Source organism: Hipposideros armiger, unplaced genomic scaffold (genome assembly GCF_001890085.2).
Source record: "Hipposideros armiger isolate ML-2016 unplaced genomic scaffold, ASM189008v1 scaffold_1529, whole genome shotgun sequence".
NCBI classification, from domain to species: domain Eukaryota; kingdom Metazoa; phylum Chordata; class Mammalia; order Chiroptera; family Hipposideridae; genus Hipposideros; species Hipposideros armiger.
In genome coordinates this window covers 61316-75685 of record NW_017732879.1, presented here as the reverse complement: position 1 = coordinate 75685, position 14370 = coordinate 61316, and the positions used below count along the sequence as shown (strand labels likewise).

Below are 14370 nucleotides of genomic sequence, written 5' to 3'. Positions count from 1 at the left end.
GGCGGCGGCGGCGGGCACGGGCCGGCATGGCGGCCGCCGGGGGTACGGCGAGCCGCAGGGGCCCCGGGCGGCCCTGCCCCTTCTCCATCGAGCACATCCTCTCTAGCCTGCCAGAGCGGAGCTCCCCGGCCCTGGCAGCCCGCCCGCCGCCGCCGGCCGACCGCCAGAGTCCCGCGGAACCCGCGGAGCCCGGGACACCCAAGGCGCCCTGCACCTGCTGCTGCTGCTGTGGGCCCCGCGCGGCGCCCGGAGGGCCCCCGGAGTCCCCCGCGGGATTAGGTGAGTGGGCGCTGGGCGTGGGTGCGTGGGTGTGGGAAGCACCGGGGCGCGCGGCGCGGTCGTCGCGGAGCTCGGCCCCCCCGCTCCATGTCTCACAGCGCCCTTGCCCCGCAGGCGCGCGGCTGCCGTGGCCGCTTAGACTGGGGCCCTCGGCGCCCTTGCCCTTGGCCGTGCCGCCTGGAGGCTCCGGGGCGCTGCCCGGCGCCGGCGGTCCGGGCCCGCAGCGGCGCACGCGGCGCCACCGCACCATCTTCAGCGAAGAGCAGCTGCAGGCACTGGAGGCGCTCTTCGTGCAGAACCAGTACCCCGACGTGGGCACGCGCGAGCGCCTGGCCGGCCGCATCCGCCTGCGCGAGGAGCGAGTGGAGGTGGGAGCCCGCCCGCTGACGGCCAGAGGGTCCGAGAGGGTCCGGGCCGCCTGGCTTCTTTCTTCCTTCTTTGGAATAGTCGGCCCTGGCGCGGGGGGCCGCGGCGGCGGGAGAAGGTGCGGGAGGCCCCGGGGCAGCAATGGGACACAGGGCGTGTTCCGGGGCGAGGGGTGGGCGGGGACAGGCACGTGCGGGAAAGCGTCGCTGGAACTGGAGGGGAGGTAAAGCTAGTTTTCCTTTGCTTTGTTTTAAACTTTTATTTTTGCTGGTGGTAAATGAAGCGCGCATTTATGTTCCAGAATTTGGGAAGCTCACAAGAGCATAAAGCGGCAAAAGGAGCGCCCTGGGCGCGGCGGGGCAGAGGTGGGGGGGTGGGAACGGAAGGCTGGTCCGAGTGGGAAAGGGGTTCCCCTCCTGCAGCCCGAGTCACCGTCCTTACCTGCAGCAGAAAGGAACAGCCGCTACCAGGTGCCGGCTCCGCAGCCCTCATCCGCCCACCCGTCCGGGAACCCCGCCTCCAGGTCCGCCTATGGGAACCCAGTGGGACTCGGGTCCTGCCTGAGCAGTACCTCCTTCTCCCCAGGTCTGGTTCAAGAACCGCCGGGCTAAGTGGCGACACCAGAAGCGCGCGTCTGCGTCGGTGAGGCTCCTGCCGGGAGCCAACAAGCCCCCCAAGGAGAGCTGCTGATGGCTCTGGGAGCTACTCCTGGGCTTGGCCGAGTCCTTTGGGGTCGGCTCAGAGAGTCGACAGTCCTACCCGAAAAGGAGCTGAGAGAGGACACCGGACCCTTCCCGTCTACACAGCTTCCTGCGTGCTGGAGCTAGTATTCAACACAGGAGCCCCTGTGCAGGAGCATGTGTGTGTTCCTGCTGCACCACTTGCCATGTGAAGGAGAACACCGAGTACCCAGGCGCTCTCCTTCCCAATGACTAGCTGGCAGGAGGATAAGGGGAGATTCCCTAGGGGGTAGGCGGATGGGGCACAGAGTGGGGTCATCTTCCTCACTCCTCCTAGGCACTAACCTGGTCCTTGTCAACACCAGGACCTAGAATCCTCCTGTCTTTCCTGGCATGCTGGCCTCCCTCCTCTCCTCAGCCTGGACATGGCCCCCTGATCTGGCCTACAACCCTTCCAAGCAGGGTGGATGGTGTCTGTGCATCCTGGGGCTGCTGCCAGCTCGCAGGTCCTGCCCTGGGTTTTGTGTCCAGATCTATAGAATAAGAAGGTTGAGTGAAGTCTCTCCAGAAGCTCCCTGCCCTGCTTCTTAATCCTGTGAGCCTTGGTCAGATATGGAAAAATAAACAAGCAACTACAGACACCACAAAAGCAGTCTGCCCTGGCTCCACTACCACACCCAGCTGGGCCTGCCCTTCCTCTCTCCTTCCTAGGAGTGGGGGGCCCACTTATCTTGGGGGAGCACAGCCCAATGAATACTCAGTCCCTGTACCAGGCTGACCCCCAGCAGAGCAAACTGCCCCACAGAGAATGGCCTGGCACGCTGGGGGCCTGCACTGGCCTCTAGGTGCTGCTTCATGGATGGGGGTCCTTGGCTTCCTCCTTGGGGCAGATTTCCATGCTGCGGTGTCTGCCTTCCTCACAGCAGTCAATCTGTGCCACTCTGTGGGGCAGGAGGAGGCTCGACACGCCTCTCTCCCCCTAGCCCCACACACACTGCTTTGGAAAATGTCTGCTCTTCCCTCCATGATCCTGGGCTCAGGGTGAAGGATAGTGTGAAAACATGACTTCCATTCCCCAAGTACACCCAAACAGTGGGCTCAAGGAACCTAACACACCCCTCATCTTACTTGGGGATCTTCTGCCCACCCACAGGTCCTGGTGGGAATCGGGTGGTATCTAGCAGGAGACACAGTCCATCCATAAAACATGCAGAAGCCAGAGCTGGCCAGCTCAGATAACACCAAGTAGGCATGGTGTCCCTAGTCAGTGCTGCGCTAATGCTGGCAGGTACCTACTTCTAGGACAGCAGCTGTTGCCTCACCTCCCAGGGTGTACACTTCTGGCTTTTACCAAGCTTTTCTCCCTGAATCCTGGTTTTATCCTTGGCCACTGTATAGCCTGCCTGCGGAGCAACCCCGCAGGCTGGAACAGCTTCATCTCTCTGGGTTCCAGGATCCTTGCCCTCCTAGACTGAGTTGCTATTTGTCATTGTGTGGGGTAGTCAGGATTGGAACTTCACCTTCAACGGACCAGTGGCTGTGTTGCCTTCCTGATTTTTCTCCTTTCTCTCTAGCTGCTCTTGGGCAGGCTCACCTCCACAGCCGGGTGTTAACATAGATGTCTTTGAGGCCAAGTCCTAGGCACCCTCTTCTCATCTCCATTCTCACCTGGGTTTCTCTCTTTCATCCTTAGGCTCCAATTTTCATTCTTTCTGCCATGTTTACATCTCCAGCCCAGGCCTCTTCCCTGAGCTAGATATTTATGTCCAACTGTTCCTTCGACTACACCCGGAAGCCCACAGCTCCTCTAAATCACCTTGTCCTGGGAAGGTGAGCTCTTTCCCTGTGCATACCAGGTACACAAGCCAGAGGGCAGGCAATTACCCTGCCCCCTCCTTGCCCTCGCCTATCAGACCCAGGCCAACAGCAAGTCAATTTCACCTCCAGAACAATCCCGGAATCTGTCTTCTCCCCAGCTTCAATTGCACCAAAGGTCGTCTTCCTGTTGCTGCTGGGCCTTTTCTCATGCTTTTCCCTCTCCAACTGATAAATGCCTGTTCATCTTTTGGATCTGCAGTCACATCCTGCCTAGGGAAACTTCCCCCAACTGCCCCTAGGTAAAATTCCTCAAGAACAAACTTTTCTTGCACCTCTCAGCTGCAGCTCTAAACTGGTTTGTGGGATAGCCTAACTGGAGTTTGTCTTCCTTATTAGACTATCGGCTCTATGAGGGGAGGAACCATCACCATGGAGTCCCCTGTTGTACTAAAGGATTCTGGGGCAGAACTTACTTGTTTGACATAATTCACAACCTCCTTTTGAGAAGAAATAATCAGTACTGAAAAATGCATGGGCAGGGGGCCGGCCGAGTGGCTCAGTTGGTTAGGAACTCACTCAAGAGTTTGAGCTCTGAGCAACAGCGGTTCGATGCCTGGCCCGAGCTGAGCTGCTGCTGAGCTGCCAAAAGGTGGCAGGATGGCTCAGCTAAAAAAGATGAAAAAAAATATGCATAGGCAATTTTCTGGTCCACTTCAATGAGAATAAACCCTCTTCTGGGAAGCCCACTCTGGCATTCAGAGACCTGATAATTTTTAACTAGACATTTCTTTATTGAACCATCATATTTTTCTTTACTTTTTCTTTTGTTAGGAAACTATCATGAAAAAAAAATGTCTTGGGGTTCTTTTCTTGCATAAAGTTTGAATAAAAGCTTTGAAACGTGTATATAACCAAATTTTCTAAAGAGTGTGTTTTTGTTAATAATATAGAAGCATACGCAGTGATTATTTGCGAGAAATTGGAATTCCAAAGCCTTCCAATTCCTCAGTGCAGGAATTTTTCACGATTAGCGTGAATGACACGCCCCCTAGCCCCACCACCACAGCGCCCCCTGGTGTCCACATCCCAGATACACGTCATTAGAACGGGGCAGGAAGAAGACTACAACTCCCATAAGAGAGAGGGCTTGTAGTGACGTCAGCGCGGAGCGCGGCTCGGCCTTCGAAACGCACAGCTCCCCATTGGCCGACTGTTGGAAGCGCCTGCGTAGTCCCGCCCCTTGACGCTGTGACGCGCCTTCCGAACTGTCCTGGGATAGCGATGGAGACTCCCGGCGCGTCTCCCCGGGCCCTGTTGCTTCCCACCGCGTCCAGGCCCCGGAGGAAGCGCGCAGCAGGGGAGGCTGGTGCTGCGACGAGCAAACAACGGGTCTTGGACGAGGAAGAGTACATCGAGGTAAGACCTCGGTGCGGATTCCCGCGACTTCTTGGTCCCTTCCCCGCCTTGCTCTCCTCTCGGGTTCTTCTCTCCGGTGGTAGCACTCTCGTACCATCGCGGAGGTGGAGCAGCCTGAGTTCCTGCCCTTGGGGTGTGGACAGTCCGAGAGCCAAATAAGCACAATCTAGAAGGGGATGTTCTTGGTAGGGGAGGCACTGGCAGTGTTGTCAGGGGAGGGAAGGGACGGTTCTGGTTGTATGCGGGGCGGGAGGGGGCGGGAGGGGGCAGGGAAACAAGGTTTTATGTCAAAGCATGAGTAAGTTTGGAAGGATGATGGCAAAGAAGACTTTCTAGAGAGCGGAGATAGCAAGTGTCCAGCTTGGGGTTCTGGAAACAGGCTGCGATTGTGGTAGCATCATCGAGTGAGTGGGCCTCCGACGACCCTTGAAATAGGTCTTAATCCTACCGCAAACACGAAGGAGGAGGAGATGGCACTGAGATTAGAGGAAGTCGGTTTGGTTTGGGACTGATGGAAGTCTGAGATATACAGGCAGGTGGCATTAGAGGACAGATAGGTGCACAGATGTGCAGATCAGGAGCAAGGTCTGGCTGGAATTGCAGAGTTGGGAATCTCAGCCAGTGCTGGTGATGATGACTGGATGAAGTCATCCAGGTAAAGGGTTCAGATTGGAAATAGGGGGTCATAGGTGGAATACAGATGATAACACTCACATTGGTCCAGCTGGTGTGGAGGTGGGTCCAGCAAAGGAGAATGAGAATGACCAGTTAGTGAGGGAAGGGAGAAGGGCTTCATGAAAAATCAGAGGAGTGTTTAGTAATGTTAGATGTTGTAGCAAGGCTGCATGGGATGTTGTTCTCATTAGAAAATGCCCCTAAGATCTGGGATCATTGGGCTGGATAGTGGTTGAGGGAGGTGGTCAGCAATGGCCTTAGTATGTATATCGATGGACTGAGAGGCGAGGGCCCCCGATGGCACCTCTGACTTTTGTTCTGATCTCTCCTGACAGGGCCTCCAGACAGTCATCCAGAGGGATTTCTTTCCTGATGTGGAGAAGCTGCAGGCACAGAAGGAGTACCTGGAGGCTGAGGAGAACGGAGACTTGGAACGGATGCGCCAGATCGCCATCAAGTTTGGCTCTGCCCTGGGCAAGATGTCCCGAGAGCCCCCAGCACCTTGTAAGAGGGCTCCTGTGGGTGGCAGAGAGGAGAATGCCCGCTGACCTATTGCCTCAACATTCGCTCTAATCTCCTTCCCCTCTCTTCCCCCAGATGTGACTCCAGCCACGTTTGAAACCCCTGAGGTGCACACAGGCACTGGAATGGTGGTCAACAAGCCTCAGGGCCGGAGCCAAGGCCTGGAGGATGGTGATGGTAAGTCCGCGCCCTCTTTCGGTCACATGATCAAGGTTGCCAGGGAATCTTACCCTGTGAGAGTGGTCCAGAGTCAGGTCACATCTTGTACCTAAGGGGTCTCCTTGCCTAAATGGCAGCCCATGGAACCAAAGAGCACTGGTCTATGAGGCAGAAGATCTGGGTCTAGCCCCCAAATGTGGGGCAGTCCTCTGAGCCTCTGGCCCTCTGTGGTATGGGAATCTCACTTCCTCTCTCACCAGGCTGCTCACTGAGTGCCAGCCCCTGCCCAGTGAGCTTCATGGGCCTCAGAGGAATCCTTTCCTTGCTGTCTCCTTAAGATGCCTCAGGCCCTCTGCACTTTTTTCTTCCAAGTTGGCCGCTTCCCTAGGTAACTGCATGGCTCACTCCTCTTTCTCCAGGTTTTTATTCAGCTGTTACCTGTTCAGGAAACCCTGTCCTGACCTCCCAGTGTAAAGTCACCTGATGCTCTGTGCTTTCCTGGCTTTGTTTTCTCCCCATACGACATGACACTTAAAAAGGCATTTCTGTTTGTTTATTGTCTCTCCCCTTCTCAAGAGCAGGTTCTTTATCTTGCTCCTGTCTGTATATTTTGCGTCTAGAACTGTGCGTGCTGTGTTATGGGCCTTCCACAAATACGTGTAGAACAAATGGATAAGTTGTCTTCTTCAACACATTTACTAAGATGTGTATGATATATGATACATCCCAACTTTATAAGGGTATCTTCTTAGGACAGAGTATTCTGAGCCCTGTTGAACGTAAGTGTACCGCAAGCTACGGGACTTCCTTGCGGTTAGTCAGTGTTATCGTCAGTAGAATGTCAGTACCCATACAGATGGATGACATGCTATTCTCTACTAGGTTCTGGTCTATGGTATGCTGTACTAACCTAGATGCCCTGTGTGCTCACAAACATGACTTATTCTGCTTTAAAATCTAGCTCTTTCTGCTATTAACACAGTCCATTGTGTTGTGTGGAGAGTGGTTCTCCATTGCAATATGGCACATGAATTACAGACAATCTGCAGATTCCTTTTCTTTAAATATCTCTTATCAGTAAGCACAGCAATCCTTTCAGTAACTTAAGTGGTAGGTGCTGTCATCATTCACGGTGACAGGTGAGGAAACTGAGGCTCAGGATGGTCGAAGCTTCTGCAGGTCTCAGAGCTGATTGTGGTGAAATGGAGTTTGAGTCTTCATCTTTCTGACCCCGGGTCTTGAACTTGTAACCACTGTGCTTTGTGCACAGCCTAGTGGGTAGTAGGTGGTCAAGACTGTCACTAAAGTGGAAGAAAAGACCCTCTTCCTAACGGCCCTGCTAAAGTTTGTGCCTCTGAGCACACTGTGATGGCACCGCCTCAGTGGGAGTTCCGCTTTCAGTGGTGGTGCTGAGGCAGCTAGGGTTATAGCCCAGTGCCTGTGAGGCCCCATTTGGAGCACTAGATCCCATGGGGTCCCTGCCATCAGGCCCAGTAGCAAGTTTGGAAGCTTATGTGACAGCCAGCCACCGGTAGCACAGGTACCAGGAAGGGAAGAGCAGTTGGGGTAAGGAAATCCCAGGGACGAAGGGAGAGCCCAGGGCTTTGGAGGCAGGTCCTATAGAACTGGCACAGTTTTGGCACGGGAAGATCCTCTGTGATCACTTGCTCTTTCTCTAACACCTAGATGTCCCCGTTCCAGTCTGAGTCAGACTGCACACTTCACTTGGCAACCAGCAGATGAGGAGAACCCCTGAGAGCTCCCTGGCCAGTTGGGTTCGTTGCTTTTGCCCCAAAGTGGAGAGTTGTCTGGCAGTGTGGGCTCTCACAGACAGACCCAGGACCAGGGATGAGGGTCTGAGCCTTGCTTGTAGGGCAGTGCAGTTCCCAGAACCAACTGACCACAAAGTGATGTTTCTGCTATTTATGTCATTCCACCTGCACCCCTGAGCAGGAGAGGCTGGAGAGGAGGAGGAGAAGGAGCCCCTGCCCAGCCTGGATGTCTTCCTGAGCCAGTACACAAGCGAGGACAATGCCTCCTTCCAGGAGATCATGGAGGTGGCCAAGGAGAAGAACCGGGCACGCCATGCTTGGCTCTACCAGGCCGAGGAGGAGTTTGAGAAGGTGTCCCTGGGTGCAGGGGCAGAGTCACCCTCTGTTGGGGTCAGGGAGTCCCAGGGCCAGGGCACAGTGCCGGGGGGCCTCTCTGACCCTCACTTTTCCCCCGTTTGATACAGAGGCAGAAAGATAATCTCACACTCCCATCGGCAGAGCACCAAGCGATTGAGAGCAGCCAGGCTGGCGTGGAGACCTGGAAATACAAGGCCAAGAACTCTCTCATGTACTACCCAGAGGGTGAGCTGGCAGTGTGGGCGGCGTGGACAGGGCTGTGAGTTTGAATTTGACCTTCAGAGGTGTGTGTCTGTGCTCCCTTGCATTCTGGGCTTCAAAGGGGTTCTGTTCTGTCTCGGAACAGATAGGTCTGTGTGTGAAGTCAGTGAGGGAGTAAGACCCTCCCCAGCTTCATTCAGGTTCTGCAACATGGAGACTAAAGCGGGCTCCGTGCTTCTGTTCAGCAGGGAGTGACTTGGCCCCTCTCTTAGGCCCTGAGCGTGGGGCGGAGGTGTGGCCTGCCCTCCCCTCTGACACCTGCTGCCATATCTCCTTGGTCTGCCAGGCGTCCCTGATGAAGAGCAACTGTTTAAGAAGCCCCGGCAAGTGGTGCATAAGAATACTCGCTTCCTCAGGGACCCATTCAGCCAGGCCCTGAGCAGGTCCCAGCTGCAGCAGGCCGCTGCCCTCAATGCCCAGGTGGGTGGAGGGAGCTAGCAGGGGACTGGATGTGGGCAGAAACAACCTCTCTGATCTTGGCTGCCCATCTTAAATTAGGACTGTTTGGGGCTTGGCAGAGCATGGCAGTGCAGGAGTATTTGGGGCCCCTGTCTGGCAGGGTTCCAAGTCTTTTCTCAACCCGTGTGGGCTTCTAGTGGGGTGCTGTCCTGGTAGACATATTCTATGGGTTCAGATCTGTGCCAACTCCCTTGGGAGGCAAGAGCATGAGAGAAAGTGGCTGCTGGGAGCCAGGCCAGTCTGGCCAGCCCTATACCCCTGCATCCCTGCACCAGGCAAGGCTGGGTGGTGCATGGGGTTGAGGAGGGGTTGGGCAGGCTTAGCATGGCAGACGGCAGAGAATTTCCAAGCTTGGGAGTTCCTGTGTGATGGTGGCTCTAGAAGTCATGGGGTTGAAGGGTAGGAGACAGGAGATGGAAAGACTGCTCCGGAGGCTTTTTACAATGGCCTTGTAAGGTTAGATCAGTACACAGTCGCCCATAATGAGTGTAGCTCCATGCAGGGGCCTAAAGTCAGTAGCCCGTGAAAGTAGGCCATGTGGGGTGTGGCTGATCCCCACCCTGCATGTAGGGGGGAGTGGGGGGAGCTTCCCTCTCTTGGATGACTGCTCTGAAAGGTCCTCAAGTTCTTTGCAGGGGCCAGGGACCTCCCTCTCTTTTCCCCAGGTGCGCTGCCAGCCACAGAGCCTCAGCTCTGCCCTGAGGGAAGTGTTTCCAGCATGTTCCTGTGCACCTGTCCATCTGTCAGTGAGGAAAAATTGTCTTGGGCCCCCTGACACTAGCCTATCTGATTGTTCCAGCACAAACAGGGCAAGGTGGGCCCCGACGGCAAGGAGCTGATTCCCCAGGAGTCCCCCCGAGTGGGCGGATTTGGATTTGTTGCCACCCCTTCTCCTGCCCCTGGTGAGAAACTCTCCCCTTGGCAAGCTGGCCTACCTGTGGGATGGCCTGGTGGGAGGTGGGCTGCTCGGTTGGCCCTGGTCATTCTGGTCATTCTTGACACTCACGTTGGGTCTGTCCCACACCTTGTGTGACTCAGGGACCTGGTGCCTGATCTGCAAGGACAGGGCTGGACTCTCAGGCAGACTCGATCTAAGATGTGTGGGCCCCGGCCCATTTAGCTGGGTGGTTTCCATCCCTCACCGTAAGCTGGGCAGGACAAACTGGGTTTGCTGGAACCAGGGGTGTTGGGACTCTGCTTGACAGACACATGGTGAGTGTGCTGAGGAGTGCAGGGAGAGGTGGGGTCCTGATTTGCAATGAGGGCAGTGAAGTCCAGCGGGCTGCCCACCAGGCATCTTCCTGTAGAAGATGTACATGGAAGGTGGCCTGCAGGAGGCTGGGTTCACCCGGGGCCTCGAGGGGCCATACCTGGCCTGTGCGGGGTGGGCAACACAGGCCTGAGGGAGCTGCCTCTCCCTCAGGCTGCCCGCCTCCTGCCACTGGCCTGGGGCTTGGTGTCCCCTCAGTTCTGGGGTAACTTTTCCTAGTTCTGGGTCTCACGTCAGCAGGTGCCCCGTGCTTACAAACCTAAACCCAGAGAGCACTACAGGGAGGGGTCTGTGGGCTCCAGCCCTGTGTCTCCTCAAACAGGAGGTATATGAGCCTTGGGGACCGTCTTGCAGTGCACATGCTGTCCCTCTGCCCTCCCATGAACTGGAAGCCCCTGAGTGTCTTTTCCTTTGGGGTAGGATGCCATCAGTGACCTCCAGGAATCTCCCTGGCCCTGTGCTAGGAAGGGGGCCTCGCTGACCCAGCTCAATTTCTCTAGGGAGCCCTGCTCCTCCAAGCTAAGCCCCATGGCTGTGGGGGCCTGGGCCTGCCTTGGGCCCGCAGTGGCCTTAGTGTTTCCTTCTCAGAGGGCAGAGGTGATACAGTTCCAGAGTCCTGGGGAAGGAGAGAGGGCCAGCTGCCAACCCTGGTGTTTGTTAGCTGGAATGTGCATGTAGGGGAATGGCTGCAGTGGGAGAGAGGGCCCAGGCGGTGCCCCAACCTGGGTCCCCTAGCCTGAGGTGGCTGTGGGCTCTTCATCTGCAGGTGTGACTGAGTCCCCACTGATGACCTGGGGGGAGGTCGAGAACACACCCTTGAGAGTTGAAGGATCGGAAACCCCCTACATGGACAGGACACCGGGGCCAGCCTTCAAGGTGAGTCATATTGAGGGGAACACAGGCGGGACCCTAAGTGGATGTATGGTCTTGTGAGCACCTGAAGTTCAGTGCACAGAGGATGGCCCAGCTGCCACTGGTCAGAAAAGAGCTGACCAGTAGGCCAAGTCAAGGGACTGCACACCTGCTCAGGAACTATGCTTCTGAATGAGACCAGGGCAGTGAGGACAGGTGTAGGCAGGTGAGTAGTTTTGTCAAGGAGGAACTGGGAGGGTAGGGCCAAGGCACCAAGATAGGGAATGACCGTGACCCCTTTGACCTGCAGGCCCAAGGTTGGGCTGCTCAAAGATGAAGAGTGGTCTCAGAGGCAGACCTGGAACTGTGACTGCGCTGTAGGCCTGAGTGCTAGGAAGGGCCCCAGAGCCCCAGCGTTCCGTGGAACATGGTTTATATTCTCAGAAAGGCTGTGTGCTTGCAGAGAGAGGCCTCTTGCAGAGATTGGGGTGGCCCAGGATGGTGTGGGCAAATGGGCAGGGAGGTGGGGCCCTGGAGGTACATTGGGAAGATGCGGTGCTCTGGGCTGCACGCAGTTTGTTGGGGAAACAGTGACTGGTGTAGTTTGGAAAGGGAAAGAAGAGAGGTGCCCGAAAATTGGGAGCATGTAGTCCTGTTGTTGGAGTGCTGGAATGCTGCCTGTACCAACTGTGCTGGAAGACCAAGGGAAACAGATTGGTGGTGTTGCAGAGACGGGTGCAGGATTACAGCATCTGCTTTGAAACCCCAAAGAACTGGGCGTGGAGTCTGGGATTAATGCAGAAGGCCTGCGTAGGGGGCTGGGTCAGAGTCACCTTTAACCAGCCCCTTAGATGCTGGCAGTGATCAGTTTGAAATGCAACAGAAAAAGAGATAATCACTCACCGTAGCAACAGAAATTTAGAATAGCTGGGAATAACTTACTTAGCTTTTGTAAAGAAACCACAGACTTACATAAGGAGAACACCACTAGCTAGCACCACCCAAGGATGTGTGCTGTGCCCTGTGGCCTCCCCAGCACAGCACCACTTATCCTGCCTTGAGTAGTTCAAAGAGAGAACACACGTCCAGACAGAACATACACAGAGGTGTTTAGTACCTTGGTTCTCAGATTTGCCTGGGACGCAAGGGTAACCAAGAAAAACTTGAGAGAGGAATGATGGAGAGGATACTAAAGCTTACCATAAGGCTGTAGGTGTGTCAGAAGTGTACCACTGTTCTCAGAACCTACAGGTCAATAGAAAAGAGAAATTCTGAAACAAACCTCAGTCCAAATCAGAATTTAGGGTGTGTTAGAGATGGCAACTCAAATTGTGGTGAGTAGTAACTTGGAAATAAAGTAAACTAGGTCCTTAATCTGTATGGCAGAATATATTCCAGAAAGCTGGAAAAGTTAATTATTAAAACAATAAGCATAAAACAATTAGAAGAAAATAATAGTTGACATTTAATCTAACCTTAAGGTAGAAAGGACTTTGTAAACGTAAAAGCAAGAAGAAATCACAAAGGAAATGATGGCTAGCTTACACAATATGGAAATGACAAACTTGAATACAGCAGAAAACATCACATGTAAAACTAAAAACAAATAACTGAAAAGAAATTTGTGTGGCACAGCTTGATATAATCAACATAGTAAAGCTGCTATACGTAAAAAAGCAGAACAAAAAACAAGGTAAGCAGCTTGTTAGAAGAATACACCAAGGACACATTTTGGGAAGTTCTCAAAAGACATACAGAAGGTCAATAAAGACAGAAAGATAGAAGGAAGCATATTAAAACGAGACCCTCTTTCCTAAAGATTGTGAGGTTCCTAACTTCACAGCTCTGGCTTTGAGAGGACCATGATAACAGGAGGGGTGGGCTGGGCCCTTGGCAAGTGGGCAGCTCAGGTTGGCTGGTTAGGGACTTTCAGTGGACTTTTAGGGGAGGCGATGTTGGGTTGTTAAGATTATGGGGGCCATGGGAAGAAGCAGGCCGCCCCAACAGCAAGGCAGTGCCTGACTCAGTGGCAGGCTGGTGTGAGCCACCCATGCACCTACTTTGTAGATATTGGAGCCAGGTCGCAGGGAGCGCCTGGGGCTGAAGATGGCCAATGAGGCTGCTGCCAAGAACAGGGCCAAGAAGCAGGAGGCCTTGCGAAGAGTGACGGAGAACCTGGCCAGGTGAGGGGCACTTGACCCATGTGGGGGTCTCTTCCTGCTCCCACTCAGTCCCACCTCCTGCAGTGTGGACATCTGGTCTACAGGGCAGGCCCCAGGAGACTGCAGTAGGCCCAGAGGCAGCTCCTCTGGTTCAGAGCAAGGCTCTGTGTGAACTAGGTGTGGGGCCCCCTCCATCTTTTCTTCAACCTCCTGTTAGGCACGTCCCTAAGAGGCACCTTTAGGCCTGTTGACCCACTATGAGCTCCTGTCAGCCTTGTGGAGACAGATGTCCTCATTCCCCTTAGAATTGGGATCCACACCAGCCCCACAGCCAAGGACAGCACCAGCACTTGACCTCAAATTTGGCCACACTGCCGTGTGCCAGGCCTCCGGTGTCCTCAGCCCAAAGGCTCCCATGCGTCTTCCTGTAGAATTGGAGGTTTTGCTGCTGGCGATGCCCCATCCAGGCTAATCCTACCTCTCTTGCCCACCCCTTCCACTCCAGCCTCACCCCCAAAGGCCTGAGCCCGGCCATGTCCCCAGCCCTTCAGCGCCTCGTGAACAGGACGGCCAGCAAGTACACAGACCGGGCCCTGCGGGCCAGCTACACACCATCCCCAGCACGTTTGACCCACCTCAAGACCCCAGCCGGCGGGCCCCAAACCCCAACGAGCACACCGGCTCCTGGCTCTGCTGCACGCACTCCCCTCAGCCAGGACCCAGCCTCCATCACGGACAACCTGCTGCAGCTCCCTGCCCGGCGCAAAGCCTCGGACTTCTTCTAGGGCCAGGCCCAGGCTGGGCCCATGGGAAATTCTTGGAGCCTCCAGGGCAGCTATCCACCCAGCAGAGGACTCTAGCCTTCTAAGGACCCAGGACCAGGCCAAAAGCAGTGACTGTCCCAGGAGCCACAAAGAAAGGTGCCATGTCGCACCCAGGCTGGCACAGGACCTGCCCCACAGCCCTTGGGGTGCATCCCAGGGCCTCGCTGGTTCTTTTTTTTATGGAACCCCTTCCCGTTTCTATTTAACCGGCATTAAAGAAAACCTAGCACATTCTGTAGGCCGCCTCTCCATCCTGCCCACATGGCCCCAAAATGGCCCTCCAGCCTCACGCCTACATGGTGGTCTCAGGATTGTGGGCCTCCCAGGGAGGAAGCTGTTGTGTGGGGTGACTCTTGGAGGGCCAGGGTGTCTGGTCTTTCCTGTCACCACCCGCATAGTTTTCTGTGGCACCCCAGGCACGGAACCTGCCTTCTGAGCTGAGCTCACAGCACGTTGGTCCCCCTCCCCCTTTCCTCCACCCCAAGTTTTGTTTATCTG

General features: G+C 55.3%; 2 protein-coding genes across 3 annotated transcripts; both read left to right on the top strand.

The window, feature by feature from the left end:
- The first annotated feature begins 26 nt into the window (after positions 1 to 26).
- Positions 27 to 3726, top strand: GSC2 (goosecoid homeobox 2). Its single transcript, XM_019634165.1, has 3 exons — positions 27 to 279; positions 394 to 647; positions 1231 to 3726. The coding sequence occupies exons 1-3, from the start codon at positions 27 to 29 to the stop codon at positions 1333 to 1335; spliced, it is 612 nt and encodes a 203-aa protein (XP_019489710.1). The 3' UTR covers positions 1336 to 3726.
- A 659-nt stretch (positions 3727 to 4385) lies between these two features.
- On the top strand, positions 4386 to 14108 carry ESS2 (ess-2 spliceosome associated protein). Of its 2 annotated transcripts, XM_019634161.1 has the most exons (10): positions 4387 to 4559; positions 5570 to 5738; positions 5832 to 5933; positions 7869 to 8038; positions 8152 to 8269; positions 8592 to 8725; positions 9564 to 9666; positions 10801 to 10910; positions 12954 to 13069; positions 13554 to 14108. In XM_019634161.1, the coding sequence occupies exons 1-10, from the start codon at positions 4425 to 4427 to the stop codon at positions 13831 to 13833; spliced, it is 1437 nt and encodes a 478-aa protein (XP_019489706.1). In that variant the 5' UTR covers positions 4387 to 4424; the 3' UTR covers positions 13834 to 14108. The 2 variants fall into 2 exon arrangements, with proteins under 2 accessions (XP_019489707.1, XP_019489706.1); XM_019634162.1 differs by lacking the exons at positions 8592 to 8725; positions 9564 to 9666 and having other exon boundaries at positions 4386 to 4559.
- The last annotated feature ends 262 nt before the right edge of the window (positions 14109 to 14370 follow it).